The sequence below is a fragment of the Vipera berus genome (assembly GCF_964194415.1).
Source record: "Vipera berus genome assembly, chromosome: 2".
Taxonomy (NCBI): domain Eukaryota; kingdom Metazoa; phylum Chordata; class Lepidosauria; order Squamata; family Viperidae; genus Vipera; species Vipera berus.
The window spans coordinates 486,382-500,887 of NC_138203.1; the positions used below are offsets into that span (position 1 = coordinate 486,382).

General features: G+C 40.8%; 1 protein-coding gene across 3 annotated transcripts in view; it reads left to right on the top strand.

The window, feature by feature from the left end:
• MYO5B (myosin VB) overlaps nucleotides 1-14,506 on the top strand; it is a 241,397-nt gene that overhangs the window by 175,408 nt on the left and 51,483 nt on the right. For 2 of the 3 annotated variants that reach the window (XM_081319235.1, XM_081319237.1), the window contains exons 21-22: nucleotides 1,650-1,889; nucleotides 9,456-9,692. In XM_081319235.1, the coding sequence (XP_081175361.1) occupies nucleotides 1,650-1,889; nucleotides 9,456-9,692 (477 nt within the window). The remainder of the gene's footprint in view (nucleotides 1-1,649; nucleotides 1,890-9,455; nucleotides 9,693-14,506) is intronic. The other variant, XM_081319236.1, reaches the window with a different exon arrangement.

The following is a 14,506-nucleotide window of genomic DNA, read 5'->3' on the forward strand; positions in this document are numbered from 1 at the left end:
AACGTTTTCAAGGAAAAACAAAGAAAGTCTTGGTTGCCTTTTGAAAAAGCACCTTTGGGACACACGTCTTAAGTTGCTAAGGTTGGACATCCCTGCCTTAAACTAACATTTTAACCACTGTTCCATAATAGTGTATGGATTCCATTGTTTATCTTTGTGCCTTTAGGGACATAATAATCGACTACTGAGCATTCGCTTGGGGCAATGTCAGTCTTCAATCCTTTTGCCACTACGAAGTGCATATGTGTTAATGGCTATTCACCCTTCACAATTGCCACAAGCAGCGTGAATTGGTATTTCTCATATTCATGTCAACTGATAAACTGCTGAAGAAATAATAACGCACACTTGATTTTAATATAATTATTTTGCTGGATCAGGTCCAGATGGATGTAGTGTGAAGATGATGAAAAAAATAGATCATGGTTCTACTGAGACAAATCATGGACTATTTTTAATAGATTAAATTGCTTTCTCTCTCGTTGTTTTAATAATACCACAACCAAATTATTGACCAATATGTCTACATAATATCCATAACTGTAGTCAGTATAAAGATGATGTATTGATATAACCTAATTTTTGGAATGGTTTGATACACGTATTCAGCCACAAACTTAACTGTACAGGCTACATTTTCAAAGCACGTTTAGCTAAAATGAACTGGGTTAACTTGTATAGCTAGAAAATTAGAACTTCTGGCTTATGGCAAACCAAATACAGATGTATTTTTATGTTGCTTACAAGTTACGGACCATTTCTCATGTGACACCCCATTTTATTGATCTCGGGGTTCTAGTAAAACAAAGTTGCAAGCTTTATACTTGATACATACTCAGCCGTGATCTAATTCATCAATTTTGTACTTAGCTGCAGGAATATCCTATGCAAAGAAACTCAACAAGTTATCTGCTTCCATTTTTGCATATTCCATTTGCAACCTTATGTTGATGATATAATAATGTCTCTATAGGCACCAAAATGAACGTTATAGATATTTGGAGATTGGGTGACTTTTTAGACTACTAAAGGCAAAAATAATATTTGCTTAGTATTATTTCTTCCTCATCACAGAACTGCAGAAAAATCAGAATGTGGCCAAACAATAAGTCATTGTTTGGTGATGAACATTTTATGGCAAAACTGAGATATGACTATTAACATTTGCTAAGTTGATGCATGAATTTTCCCATGGACCTCTTGTGAATTTCCATAGTGGGGAATTCCCCCCCCCCAGTGTGGTGCTCTTTTGATGTATTGAATTTCAAATCTCATAACCACCCACCATGCAAGGAGGGGATAGTGGAAGTTAGAAGGCATCAAGAGACCGCTAGATTAGGAACGACTCTCGTCTATCAACTTTCTGATGCCTTTACTACTCAAAAACGGAGACTTTCAAAGCTGAATAACCTCTGAGAGTGTGCTCTTAAGCTGATCAAATTCCCAGCCAGGAGGGCCATCACTGAAAACATTGAGAGCCATTGTAAGCACTATTTGATTACGCTCTGTTGAAAAAAAACAAATTTGTATTTATCAGTAGAGATCAATGACAGCTAGACTCTCCTAGATGGTGTTCTACTACGTTGATGCATGCTACCATATTTTTTCCCTCTCTTCTGTACGTTGCTGTGTGTTCATGTGCTTTTAAGATACTGATGGAGTACAAGGCCATCATCCTCCAGAAACACACTCGAGCTTGGCTGGCTCGGAAGAATCTCTCCAAGTTCAGATGTGCAGCTGTGGTTATCCAGTGCTATTTCAGGCGCATGAAAGCCAAGCGGGAGCTGAAAGCTCTGAAGATAGAGGCCCGGTCAGCAGAGCACTTGAAGAGGCTCAATATTGGCATGGAGAACAAAGTTGTGCAGCTACAGAGAAAGATAGATGAACAGGTAAAATTCACCGTGTCTTGCTCTGTTGTGTGTACCTGCATCTCCCTGGTGTTCTGCATGGAAGCGTTTACTAATGGTTGCCTCCATTTTGTTTGCCTCCGTATCCACAAAATATTGCCCAGCTCTACAACTTGGTGGAACAGCATGAAAGTATAAAATTGTCAAGGTTGGTGTTTCCCCTTAGTGCTTTAGTGAAAATTTCTTTGTTTTCTGTTTTATCAACTCTCTTTCCACTTGATGACAAAGACTTTGCTTTCTTAATTTCTCCTGGCTGGGCAATGTCCGGACTTTTCACAATGCAATCCTTGGCTGTCTGAGCTTCAGCTAAATCCTAAGGGAAGCCATAATGCTGGGAATTTTCCAGTAGGCTTCCAAGGATGTGATTTGGTAGCACGATTTTTTTAAAGGCAAGGAGCAGTGAAGTTCAAACTCAGATAAGTTGAGACAAAGAGTGAAAGTTGTTAAACAAAAAATTAAATATCCAGGATGAGAGATGATGGGACTCAGGGAAACTTACATGGGATTTTCAGTAATGCTGTGCGGAGTTTGGGAAATAATTCAGAAAAATATTATTTTCATTTCTTTATTTATAAATTTATATGCTGTTGATCTCACTGTCAAGCTCTCTCCCTCCTAGTTAAGTCCTGGCTCTTATTTGGGACAAATCATAGGGACAAGTTTCTTTGGTGAGAAAATGAGGGCACACTCCGCAGCGTCTCAGGCTTCAGAGCTGTAGATGGGATGAGTATGTTACTACATTTTGGGAACTATGGGCTAGATCAGAGCTCCCCAACCTTTCCGGATTGGTGGCCCAGAGGGAAAGGGAGGAGCAGGGAAATGTGTGCATGTGCGTGCACAAATAGGGCCACTAGTGCCCACGAAGGGGGGGGGGCACGAAGGGAGGCTCAGCCAATCTCAATGTATACATGGTTGTACTTTGACAATAAAGGTTCATTCATTCATTCATTCATTCATTCATTCACGTGGCGGTGCTAATACAAGTGGGGGGTGCGTGCACACATGTGCACACTTACCAGTCATTCCCACAGCCTGGTGCCCACAGGTTGGAGACCCCTGAGCTAGATAATTTTGGGTGGCAGGGCAAATGTGGCCTGCAGGCCATAGGTTGCCAAACTCTAGACTACTGTTTCTCACGGCTAAATTCATTGAGCCGGCAAAATCCCAAGTAGGAGTCCTAGTACTGGGTTACTATTCTTGGGTTAATGTCATGGTTCCAATAGATTAAACCAATTAAAAGAACTTCAAGGCAAAGATTTCTTCCTTAAAGAACATTTTATTCAGGAAACATTCGTCTGTCGGCAATTCACATAGCACCGTCCTAAGATGTTCACCGTTGCGTACACTTTTTCAGCCGCCCCATTCGTAGACGGGTGAAAAGCCAATGACAGTCCTTGCGTTGAAGCAATTATTTTCAGAAAGTTTACAGTGAACTTCAACTCCCACCTAAATTCCAGTTGAAGGACATAGGAGCATGGACTTCTCTGAATCTCTTTAAAGCAGCTACATATCTGCAGCTGCTTCACAGTCCCAGCTGCTTTAAAGAGCTGCAAGTAGAATGTCAAGGATCCCACAGATCAAAGCCCCTTTCTGCATTCATATTTACAGCATTGCAGTTCTCCAGCATCTAGTTCAGCGGTCTCCAAACTTGGCAACTTTAAGGCTGGTCGACTTCAGCTCCCAGAATTCCCAGCCAATATGGCTGACTGAGGAATTCTGGGAGTGGAATCCACGTATCATAAAGTTGTCAAGTTTGGAGACCCCTGATTTTAGTTAGTTAAAAGTATGGGTGAGCTGTACTTTTACAGGTCTTTCAACTCAGTGAAACTATCACACAATCATCTCAGACTTTTCTCATATAGCTTGCACTGTAACAACATTGTTGAAAAAGAAAATTCCATATACACAAACAAAAAAAACCTTCTTGGAATGGCTAGAAATAAATATAAATAAATATAAGCTGGCCAAACAAATCGACAGCCTGAAGTTTTCCGTGTCCAACAGCATAAAACCAAAAGCCAAGCCGTGTAGCCTGGCTTGATCCTAGCTCGGGCTGCATTAAATAAGATAATTGACAAATTATAAAGAAATTGGCTCTATCTTCCGTTTTATCAGGAAAGTAAATGAAACTGCCTGCCAAGCCAGGCTTTGCTATTAAGCCTCTTTTGTGCCGATCCTCCAGCACTTATGCTGGAAAAGCTGTGCTAAGCTAACAGTGAATGTGGAAACAATCTCAGTTTCCTTATCAGGGACTAGAAACAGAAACACAGGGTTCTTTTTTAGAAGGAGGTACATATGTTTTCTGTCTCTTCATTCTGTACAAAAACAGGTTTGTATAGGTTTGTAAGTTTTATAGCTGGAAATTCCTGATGAGTCTTGGTCTAAGTTCGAGATCCAAGCGGCATGAGACAGGGTGAGCCCCCGTCCTCGCCCCCAGCTCCTGCCAACCTAGCAGTTCGAAAGCATGCAAATGCAAGTAGATAAATAGGTACCACTTTGGTGGGAAGGTAACCGTGCAATGTGGCATCATGCTGGCCACATGATCGCGAAAGTGTCTTCGGACACCGCTGGCTCCATGGCCTTGAAACGGAGATCAGCACCGCCCCTTAGAGTCGGCAACGACTAGCAGAGCAAAATCTGCAGGGGCTCCTTACCTTGGTCCAAGTCAGGGGTCAGCAAGCTTTGTGTAGGGTTGGAAGTGGATGATGATCCCTGTGAGTGGATGATGGGCCTCCTTCTCTGGTGAACCCTGACAATTTGGAGGTCTATTTGGGGCAAACCACAGGGACGGGTCTTTTTCTTAAGAAAATGAGGTTGTTTCATGCTTGGGAAATTTTGGAGGGCAGGCCAAAAGTGGCTTGCAGGCCATAGGTTGCCAACCTCTGGGCTGGTGTTTCTCAATTCCGTCTGAATGTCAATATCCAGAGGATGCTGTTAGACTCTGCCCAGTGATTATCACTATTGGAACATTTGGGCCTAGCTTTCATTTTAGACCAGCGTTTCTTAACCTTGGCAACCTTAAGATGTTTAATCTTTTCTTTTGATTATTGTTACTAGTTTTTTTTCTTATTGTTTGTTCCTTGACTAAATCAGTGAACTAAATGCTATTTCTGGCAAATGTTGGGCCTATGAATTGGGTGGTGCTGTTTGAAACCAAGAGTCCAGATGATGGAACTTAAATCATAATTTCTCCCATAGTCACCTGTCTCATTTCTCTACCAGATGTGCTCATGCAGAAAACAGATTGGAGAAAATTATATAGGATGAAGGTAAAATACAGCGGAAATGTTCTGATTTCATGATTAAATGATGATTAAAATTAGACTCCATTCCTTGTTCTAAATGGTCATACCAACTTTTGAGAAGAAAATGTAATTATTTGAATACTTAGAGCCTAGGATGGTATCTACTGTGGCTATTATAAATATATAAAAAGTAGGAGGAAAGACTTACTCTATCTGGAAAAATAATAATCTAATTGACTATAATACAATTATTTTTGAGAAGGCTGATTTTTTGAATTTAAGCCATGCTATCTAAAATTATTCAGCTGAATTTTAACTGAAAAACAACGTGTTCAATCTGAACAAGCAAAAAGGGCATTATTGAATAACGGGGACAGAAATACAGTAAATGTGATATGGTCGAAGCATATGGAGTTGACATAACTGTGCAGTTCTTTGTCCTGTGAAATTATTCAGCAGTTAGCAGGCTAAGGATGAAATATTGCACTGAAAATATTGGAAAATAAGGGCATTATAACCTTACTATATAATCATGACCTAAAATAGTTTCTTCGAACTTGAAACTTTCAAGAAGTATTGGACAACTTCCATTACCTGTTACCAACAAGGTTGTTGGATGACGGCCAGCGTTGTAGCCCGGGACATTTGGGGAAAAGACCTACAATATTACAAGTTCAGTTCCAAAACTTGATGCAGGTCAAGTTGGGAGTTGCTATTCAAATAGAAAGTTTGAAACTGGAATTAGCAACATAATTAGCAACATGTGTTATTGGGAATTTCTGAGTGCCAACCACACTATGGCTTGTGGATAACTTATGACACTTTAATCTTCTCCCATCATCTTAGGCCAGGGGCATCCAACAGAATTACAAAAGAAAAAAATAACAGAGTTGAAAGGGATCTTGGAGGTCTTCTAAACCAATCCCTTGCTCAAGAAGGAGAGCCTGTATCATTTCAGATAAATAGCTATCCAATCTCTTCTTAAGAACCTCCAGTAATGGAGCACCCACAGCTTTTGGAGGGAAGCTGTTTGTTCCACCGTCAGGAAATTCCTCCTTAGTTCCAGGTTGCTTCTCTCCTTGATTACTTTCTATCCATTGTTTCTTGTCTTCCCTTCGGTTACTTTGGAGAATAGGTTGACCCCCTCCACTTCTTTGTGGCAACCCCTCAGATATTGGAAGAGTTGCTATCACGTCACCCCTAGTCCTTCTTTTCACTAGGCTGGACATACCCAATTCCAGCAACCGTTCTCCATATGTTTGATCCACCAGTTGCCTAATCATCTTTGTTGCTAGTTGGGGAATTCTGGGAGTTGAAGTCCACAAGTGTTAAAGTTGCCAACGTTGGACACCTCTCTCTCAGACTAAGTAATACATTTCTGAGAAATCCTTCTTCCTTTGTACTTCTGAATTTACCTACTTGCTTGATAACCTCTTTGTATGTTCTATATCATGGTCAAGTTTTGGACCTGAGCGTCTGATGCTGGTTTGCTATGATTTCATCCCAAAACACAGTCATTTGGGAGAAACTTTCTGTTGGTTATTTCATTGGTATTTTCAGTAATTCAGTAATTGGAAGACCATTTTAATAAAGGCGTTTGTGTTAAGGGTGAAAATGAGCTACAGAAAGTTGCTTGCGAGGGCATTTTCACAAAAGAACTAGAGTTCAAAGAGTTTGAATTCTTAACATGTGAGTCTGTAAGGTTTTTCATGTACAGAATCAAAATTTCCAGACTTTCACTCTCCTGTTCCAGATTCACAGAATGCCTAGAGTTTTCCTTTTTGAGAAACCTGAAAGACTTTTTTTTACCATTTATTGAATTCATATAGAGGTTTCTAATTATATGCATAGGTAATTTGTGGAAGACATTGAATGGTTTGTGTAAAGAATTAATAAGCACCGTCACAGCTGCAAAATTAGTCTACTTTTTTGATAGTTAACTTCCAGGTTCTTGACATACAGTGGTATGAATTTCTTTGGTTGGCTTCCGACATGTTATGTAAAATCAGTGAAATATATATATTTTACCATACAAGTCATAAATGTGATGGCATGGAATAGTTTACCTTCACACATGTGTAGATGTGTAGACGTAACATAATGTGAGGGCAAAGGTTTGTTCTCCAAGCTTCCGGGTTGGTTTCCGAACGTTTCGTTACCAAGCTAAGTAACGTCTTCGGCAGCCTTTAGGCGTTTAGATACACATCAAGTGTATTTGGGAATAATGTTATTATTTTTATGTCACGTGTGGACTGCTAACCAACTTATAAATTATTAAACTATAAAATAAAATGATATCAATAATGTCCATACTTCAGGGTGGAGCTGTGGTGTTCTTGGTGTCCTTCGAGGTTTGCTGGCTGATGATGTTACCTAGTTAGGTAATGAAGCATCTGTAAGTGAATAACCAAACTTGGAACTCCATAATATAACTTTAAAAAGATCTGAGAAGATAAAAATGTGTCTGTGGAGGCAGAGAGATTTGTGTAACAGGCATTGCCAGTGAACATTTTTCTCCCCAGTTCCTTCATTTCCTTGCTTTGAAAAGAGCCTCTTACCAAGATGGTTTTAAACTTTGCAGGTCTACACGGACAGTTCCATTTAGGGCAACGTTTTGAATTGGACTTTAATTTAGAAATGCATGTCAATTAATCTTTCTAAACTCCTGCATGTCTTTCAGAAGCAGGAATGATACTCTAATTCAACACAGACTATTTAATGCAGATCTGGGCCTTTTCCAGCCCCCAGGCCATATCCGGCCTTTGGCTCTCATGGGCCGGCCTGCGTGAGGTCATTTGGAAATTAGAAATCAAACGTAAATAAGTGTACACCAGGCACGCCATACAACGGTATTGCTTTTATTTTGAAGGCAACTGCTATTTTCTCCCCCACCTTACATATGTGTGTGTGTGTGTGTGCCCTCCTCAAAAGTCCCAGTCCACAGTTTCTCATGTGTCCCCCTGGGAAAGTTAATTGCCCATCTAAGTCTTAGAAGGGAGAGAGAGTAACAATATCAGCTGCCGGTCATCAGCAGTTTGAGGCCATGTGGAGGACCAGTTAGTGTTTAGATCTTGTGCTTCTGTTGCCACCTCCAGATTGCCCTTATGTTCTCACCCCTGGCAGTCACACAGCCTGGGATACACAAGCATTTGCAAAGCATTTGGTATGCAAACTAGCATCAAAGTGTCTCTTCCTACTTTTGCCTCATCCTGTTCTCCTTCAGTGAAGACTTAAAATTAAGCTTTCTTATTAGGACCTGGTGGTTGTTAGTTTGCTTCTCCTTTCCCCCCCTTTATTTTGTATTTTAACTTTGCAAATGAACAAAAAATGTGTAAACAAAAAACTTTCTTACTATAAGAAGTTTCCAAACTATAATTAATTGGTTAATGCAATAGAGAAAAGTCTTTAAATTGCAGTTTCAGTGTATGTTTTTTTAGTATCTTTGTGACAAATACTTCTATCATGACAAAATCATTTAAGAACTAAAGTTTGTATATTTTCTAATATATCTCATCCGTTAAAATGTGTATTTTGCTGGCTATATAAGGTAAATTTAATGTGCGTTTTACCAGAAGATTCTTAATTAATGTAATTGGAACGGACTAACGTGAATATTTCTGGAAATTACAACTGCATTATAATTTCACTGTATTGTGAGAGTTGGAGGGCGATGCTTAGTTTTGGAAACCAACAAGAGCAATCTATCTATATACTACTAAAACTCTTGTTGTCAAGAGCGTTAACTGGGAAAAATGGTGCATCACAGGGCAACAATTTTTGAACCAAGGAACTTCAGATATGTTAACTTACAGAATGTGTCCAAAATTCAGGAGCCGTGATTCCAAGAGAATAAATGTTGGGGAAGTTGTGGCCACTTCAGTGCTACTTGCTGCTGGGCTACTGCTGCGGTCAAGTGATTTTTGTTTTCAACATTTTGTGACACTTTCCAAGCCAGTCACGCAACCCCTTGCTCCTTCCCCAATCCAGCATATTTGCCTGTCTGCTGGAAAGTGGGGGGAGGAGATTTCTGATGTTCCCTGCCAGATTCCCACAAGAAAGTTCACTGGGGAAGCCAGAAGGAAGTCGGAAGTCGCTCCTGCTCCCCCTGCTTTTTTGATCACTCAACGTGTGTTCTGCTTCTCTGTTTATGTATGGAAATTCCTCTGAAGGATATCAACAGGGCTCAGGTTGTCTGGTTATTTTTAAAACTGCAGTCTTTGCAATTCAATTTGACAATTTAATGTTGTTCTCTGTAATGGCGAGCGGTGAGTTCACTGTTTTCCTGCTGCCTCTTCCTCCGCAGCACAAAGAATACAAGTCCCTCAGCGAGCAGTTCTCCACAGCAGCCGTTGCTCACGGCACAGAGATTGAGAGGCTGAGGAAGGAACTGGAACGCCAACAGCAGAAGAAGGGGGACAGGCATCAGCTCGTGAGCCTGCAGGAGGAAATCGATTCTCTCCGGCTGGCCCTGGAGAAGGCTCACGGGGAGCGGAAGATCGTCGAAGATACCTATGCCAAGGAGAAGCAGGTGCTCCAAAAGGTAAATCCTCTGCCATGAGTCACCGGCCTTCTGTATTGCAATGACTGTGGGCATAATAGGGCCCAGCCATGGTTCATTTAACCATAATGTATTGGGGGGGGGGAAATCAACATTAACTTGGGTGCCAAACAAGTCATAAACTGGGCTTCAAACTATTGTCTTTGCCACCGACAGCTAAATTAAAACCGCCTCACAATGACTTTGCCTCATGTGTGCACCAAGTGTGCAAATAAATTTAATAAATAAATAATAAGTCAGCATTCAGACGTTTTCAAGTCCTTCTGCGCTGAAGGCCCTTCTCAAAAGACCGATTGCTTTCTGATTGTTGTGCACAGTTTGTATCATTAGTGAGGCCTTTTCTAAGGGCGGTGAGGCCGGTTCGTGTATTTCGCAGTTGGCCCGTTCAGTTAAATTCCCCCCCCAGACAGGTATTCGGGAATGGGTAGGCCGAGCCCGCCCGCTCACGATTCACAGGGCCTCCTTAGGCCTTGAATTTCTGCAGGGAGGAGAAATAGGTGCTGAATCTGCACATCCAGCTTTTCACGAAGCCTCTCTCCCTCGTCATTGTGCTTGCTGGTGGTGGAGTTTAAAAGGTCATTTGTTTGTAGCCAAATTTAAGGGTCGTGCAGAAATACTTAATAACCATACGAACATAACGATTTGGAGCTCTGAGGTTCTTACTAGTGGCCGTCAGGACACCCGTTGGTTGATGGATTTGTAAGACAAATTTGTTGTGTGGGAATAGCACAAATAATGGCTGGCTAAGAGCAAATTCACGACCTTTTTCAACGGACAAATGTTTAAACTGTCCCAGTTGTATTCCTCAATCGGTTTCTCTTTTTCTGCTTTGGGAAAATGTGTGCGTTGACCTGAGAATTCTCCCGTTTCTCGCCAGATCATTCAAATAATCTAAAAAAGGAAGAATACCTGGCTAATATTAAAGAGAGCATTTTGTCCTGATTTTTAATATAAATCCAGAGGTGGTGAGGTTTGCAAGGGTTCCGTGCTATTAAACATGGAAGGAAAGGAAGAAAGGAGATGAATTTGGATACAAATTTTTGTGGAAGGAAAGAAGGGCAGTTACTCCTGCACAGATTTTAGTTTGTAACTTTCCATTTTACAGCCTTTTTCCCCTCTAACAGCAACAGAATATATATATATGGTGTTGCATGAACTATATACCCCAAAGGACTAATAATAACAGACAGTGACTATCTGGACCATCTGTACATCTGCAAGACATCTAATGCTGATGAATCCTCAACATTTCACTCTAGAAGTCAGCTGTACTAGAACTCTTTCATATCCTCATGTTTGTTTCTTATTTAATTTATTGCCTATTATTGTTCAGCACCCAAGTACTCACCGTCTCGGAGAACGAATCTCCATCATCATCCCACACCCCAGGTACAGATATTCACCACTATTACACGCGAACGCACACACACACACACACACACACACACACACACACACACACACACGAATATTACTTGATAAAAATAACAGCCAATCCTAAAAAAAAAAATCAAATGGCAACTCAGTCGCCATAACATCACACAGCAATTTTCATCCTCAAGCTCCAGAAACCCAACTGAAACGGCATACAGGTAGTCCTCGATTTACGTCCACAATTGGGACCAAAATTTCCATTGTTAAGCAAGGCAGTTGTTAAGTGGGTTGTCCTCGACTTTTTTTACCATGCTGGTTAAGCCAATCACCGCAGTCGTTAAGTGAATCAGGCGGTCATTAAGCAAATCTGGCTTCGGCCCATGACCCTAGGACAGTGCAGCTGTCATAAAGGCCGAATTTTGATCACATGACCATGCAGCGGTCGTAAGTGCAAGGATCCGTCGTAAGTCACCTTTTTCAGTGCCGTTGGGACTTCGAACAGGCACTGAACAAGCAGTTGTAAGCTGAGAGCGGCTTGTATTTATGCTTAGGTGATCCAAGCCATCTTGTGACTTGCAACCGTGCCGAAGGCGAAAGCAATAGTTCAGCGAGGGCAAAATTAATGTACTGAGATGTTGAGGATTAAGAGCATTATCTTATTTTTAAACAGTTTTTAAGGCGCTTATTACGTTGAGCTCAGCTCCTGATGGTTTCGCATACTTGTGCTTTTCTCTGCAAATTTAAAGTCCATTTACTGTTGCCATCTTCTGGGATTTTTTTTTTAAACAACTTGTCAATTTAGGCTTAAGAATGGAATTTCTTGGTGGTCTCCCATCCTGGCAGCTAACAACTTTGATGTTGTTTCAAGGACTTGCTGGACCTCGTGTTCTTTTTGAGCTCAGCCCAGGCCCTCACGGGGCTGCCCTCTAGCCGGGCACCGGCATTGAAAAACGGCTCTAATTTTGTCCCTTTCTGGGGAGTCTTCTCCCCCCTCTGTGTTTTAGCATACGGAGACATTCGTTGCAAAGCAGCTCGAAGGCCTTTCTTTGGTTCTAAGAGTGCCTTCCCACGCCTTCCCGCTTTCCGTTTCTCCTGGCTTTTAACGTCACCTGCAATCACTGCTAAAGTGTCTCTGCAGAGTTTTCCTGCTGAGGAAAGTGTGGAAAAATGTATGAACGTACATTGAAAATTAGACATTTGTACAGATGTCCGAAATTGCTATTCTACAACAACAGCAAAAAACACGTTATGATACGGAGGCACCAAAGCCTCCTTTTTATAATTGCTCAAAAGCCTCATACAATCTGAGTAGCAGTTTCCCCAAATTAAACTTATTCTTCAGTGAGCTGCAGTTTTGTTATGCACAATAAAACTTGGAGTGTAAGGTTGTGGTCCTGTGCAGCCCCTTGTAACAGAATAATATTGCTTGCACTAAAATGATTGTCCAAAACAATTTAGGGCAGTCAAATTGTAGTGGGCAGAAACCACTTAGCTTCTTCGGGTGTGCTAATTTCATTTTTTGGAGAGACAGTTTGGTGTAGTGATTCAGGAACCAGGTTAGATCCAGGAAACCATCATTTCTAGTCAGCCATGAAGCCAGCTGGCTAACTTTGGGCCAGTGTGTCTCTCTCTCTCTCTGGTTTGGTGATGCCAAACCAGTTCTGAAAATCTTGCTAAAAAACTGCAAGGACTTATCCAGGCAGTTGCTACGAATCCAGATTGACCCAAAGGCACACGCACAAAATGATTCATTTAATTGGTTTGATTAATACAGCTAGTCCCCAACTTCTGAACAAAATTGAGTCCAAAATTTCCATTGGTAAACAAGATTGTTGGCACGCATGTTTTGCCCCATTTTACAACCTTTCTTGCCATTGTTAAGCAAATCACTGCAATTGTTAACACAGTTGTTACGTGAAAGTGGCTTCCCATTCTTGTTTGCTTGTCAGAAGGACGTCACAGCCGTCATAAATGCAAGACAGTTGCCAAGGGTCCAAATAAGTCACTATTTTCAGTGCTAGTGTAACTTTGAATGGTAAATAAATGAATGGTTGTAAGTCAAGGACTACCTGTGTGTTGCTTAGGGTTGTGTGTTCCAGGTGTGATGGGAAGCAGTATGCTGAGGCAGCGTGCTGTAGTGGGCTAGGGGGACCCAGATTCTCATTCTCCCATCCCAGGGATTGTGGGAAAGCAAGAGACTAAAGCGGGTTGAAGTGAAGATGTTCAGATGTGAGAGAAAGGGTGTCGAAGAAATTTTGCCTTAATTTACGCACTCTGAGTTTAGGAAATTATTCTTAAAATTTTTAAGATTCTGTATTTACCCCCAGAACAGCTTTAACAATATCCTAAAATCGGTATCATTTTTTACTTCCTGGGTACTTGATATATGTGGCTTGAAAAGAACCTTAAAAATTGACCAGAGATTGATGGGTGATTTATTTATGTTATGGACCACCCGCTTTGCCAAAAACAAACCAGCATTCCCTTAAACCAGAAGCAATCAATAAGGGGGTAGTAACTCTCTATTGGGAAGGCCACATTCTCTTTTTGATATCCTGGTCACAAGTATTGTTTAGTGTTTGTGGGCCAATATCACAACATTGCATCTGGCTAGCAGGCACCCAATTTTAGCAGAGGTCTAAAATACACATGGGAAGGCAATCGGTCAGTAACCCTTTTGAGCCCATCTCCAGACCACTTTACAGGTAGGTTATTATGATATTCCAATGAAGGTTACCAATGCCCAAATAAGAGAGTTGAAAGGGACCTTGGAGGTCATCTAGTGCAACCCCCTGCTCGGGCAGAAGATCCTATACCATTATCAGCTGGTGTCATGACTTTTTTTAAGTAAGGTGTATAATTCCTAAAAAAAATGCTTGTGCATTGTGTCATATAATAATAATAATAATAATAATAATAATAATAATAATAATAATAATAATAATAATAATAATAATAATAATAATAATAATAATAATAATAATAATTAATAATAATAATAATAATAATAATAAGAAGAAGAAGAAGAAGAAGAAGAAGAAGAAGAAGAAGAAGAAGAAGAAGAAGAAGGAGAAGAAGAAGAAGAAGAAGAAGAAGAAGAAGAAGAAGAAGAAGAAGAAGAAGAAGAAGTTGGAAGGGACCTTGGAGGTCATCTAGTCCAACCCCCTGCTCAGGCAGGAAACCCTATACCATTTCAGACAAGTGGCTGGCCAGTCTCTTCTTAAAAACTTCCAGTGTTGGAGCATTCACCACTTCTGGAGGCAGGTGGTTCCACTGGTTAATTGTTCCCAATGTCAGGAAGTTTCTCCTTAGTTCTAGGTTGCTTTTTTCCTTGATTAGTTTCCATCCGTTGCTTCTTGTCCTGCCTTCATTAAGTCTTCGTTAAGTGTGCCTGCATGTGTCATACATTGCTTTTTCTAAAC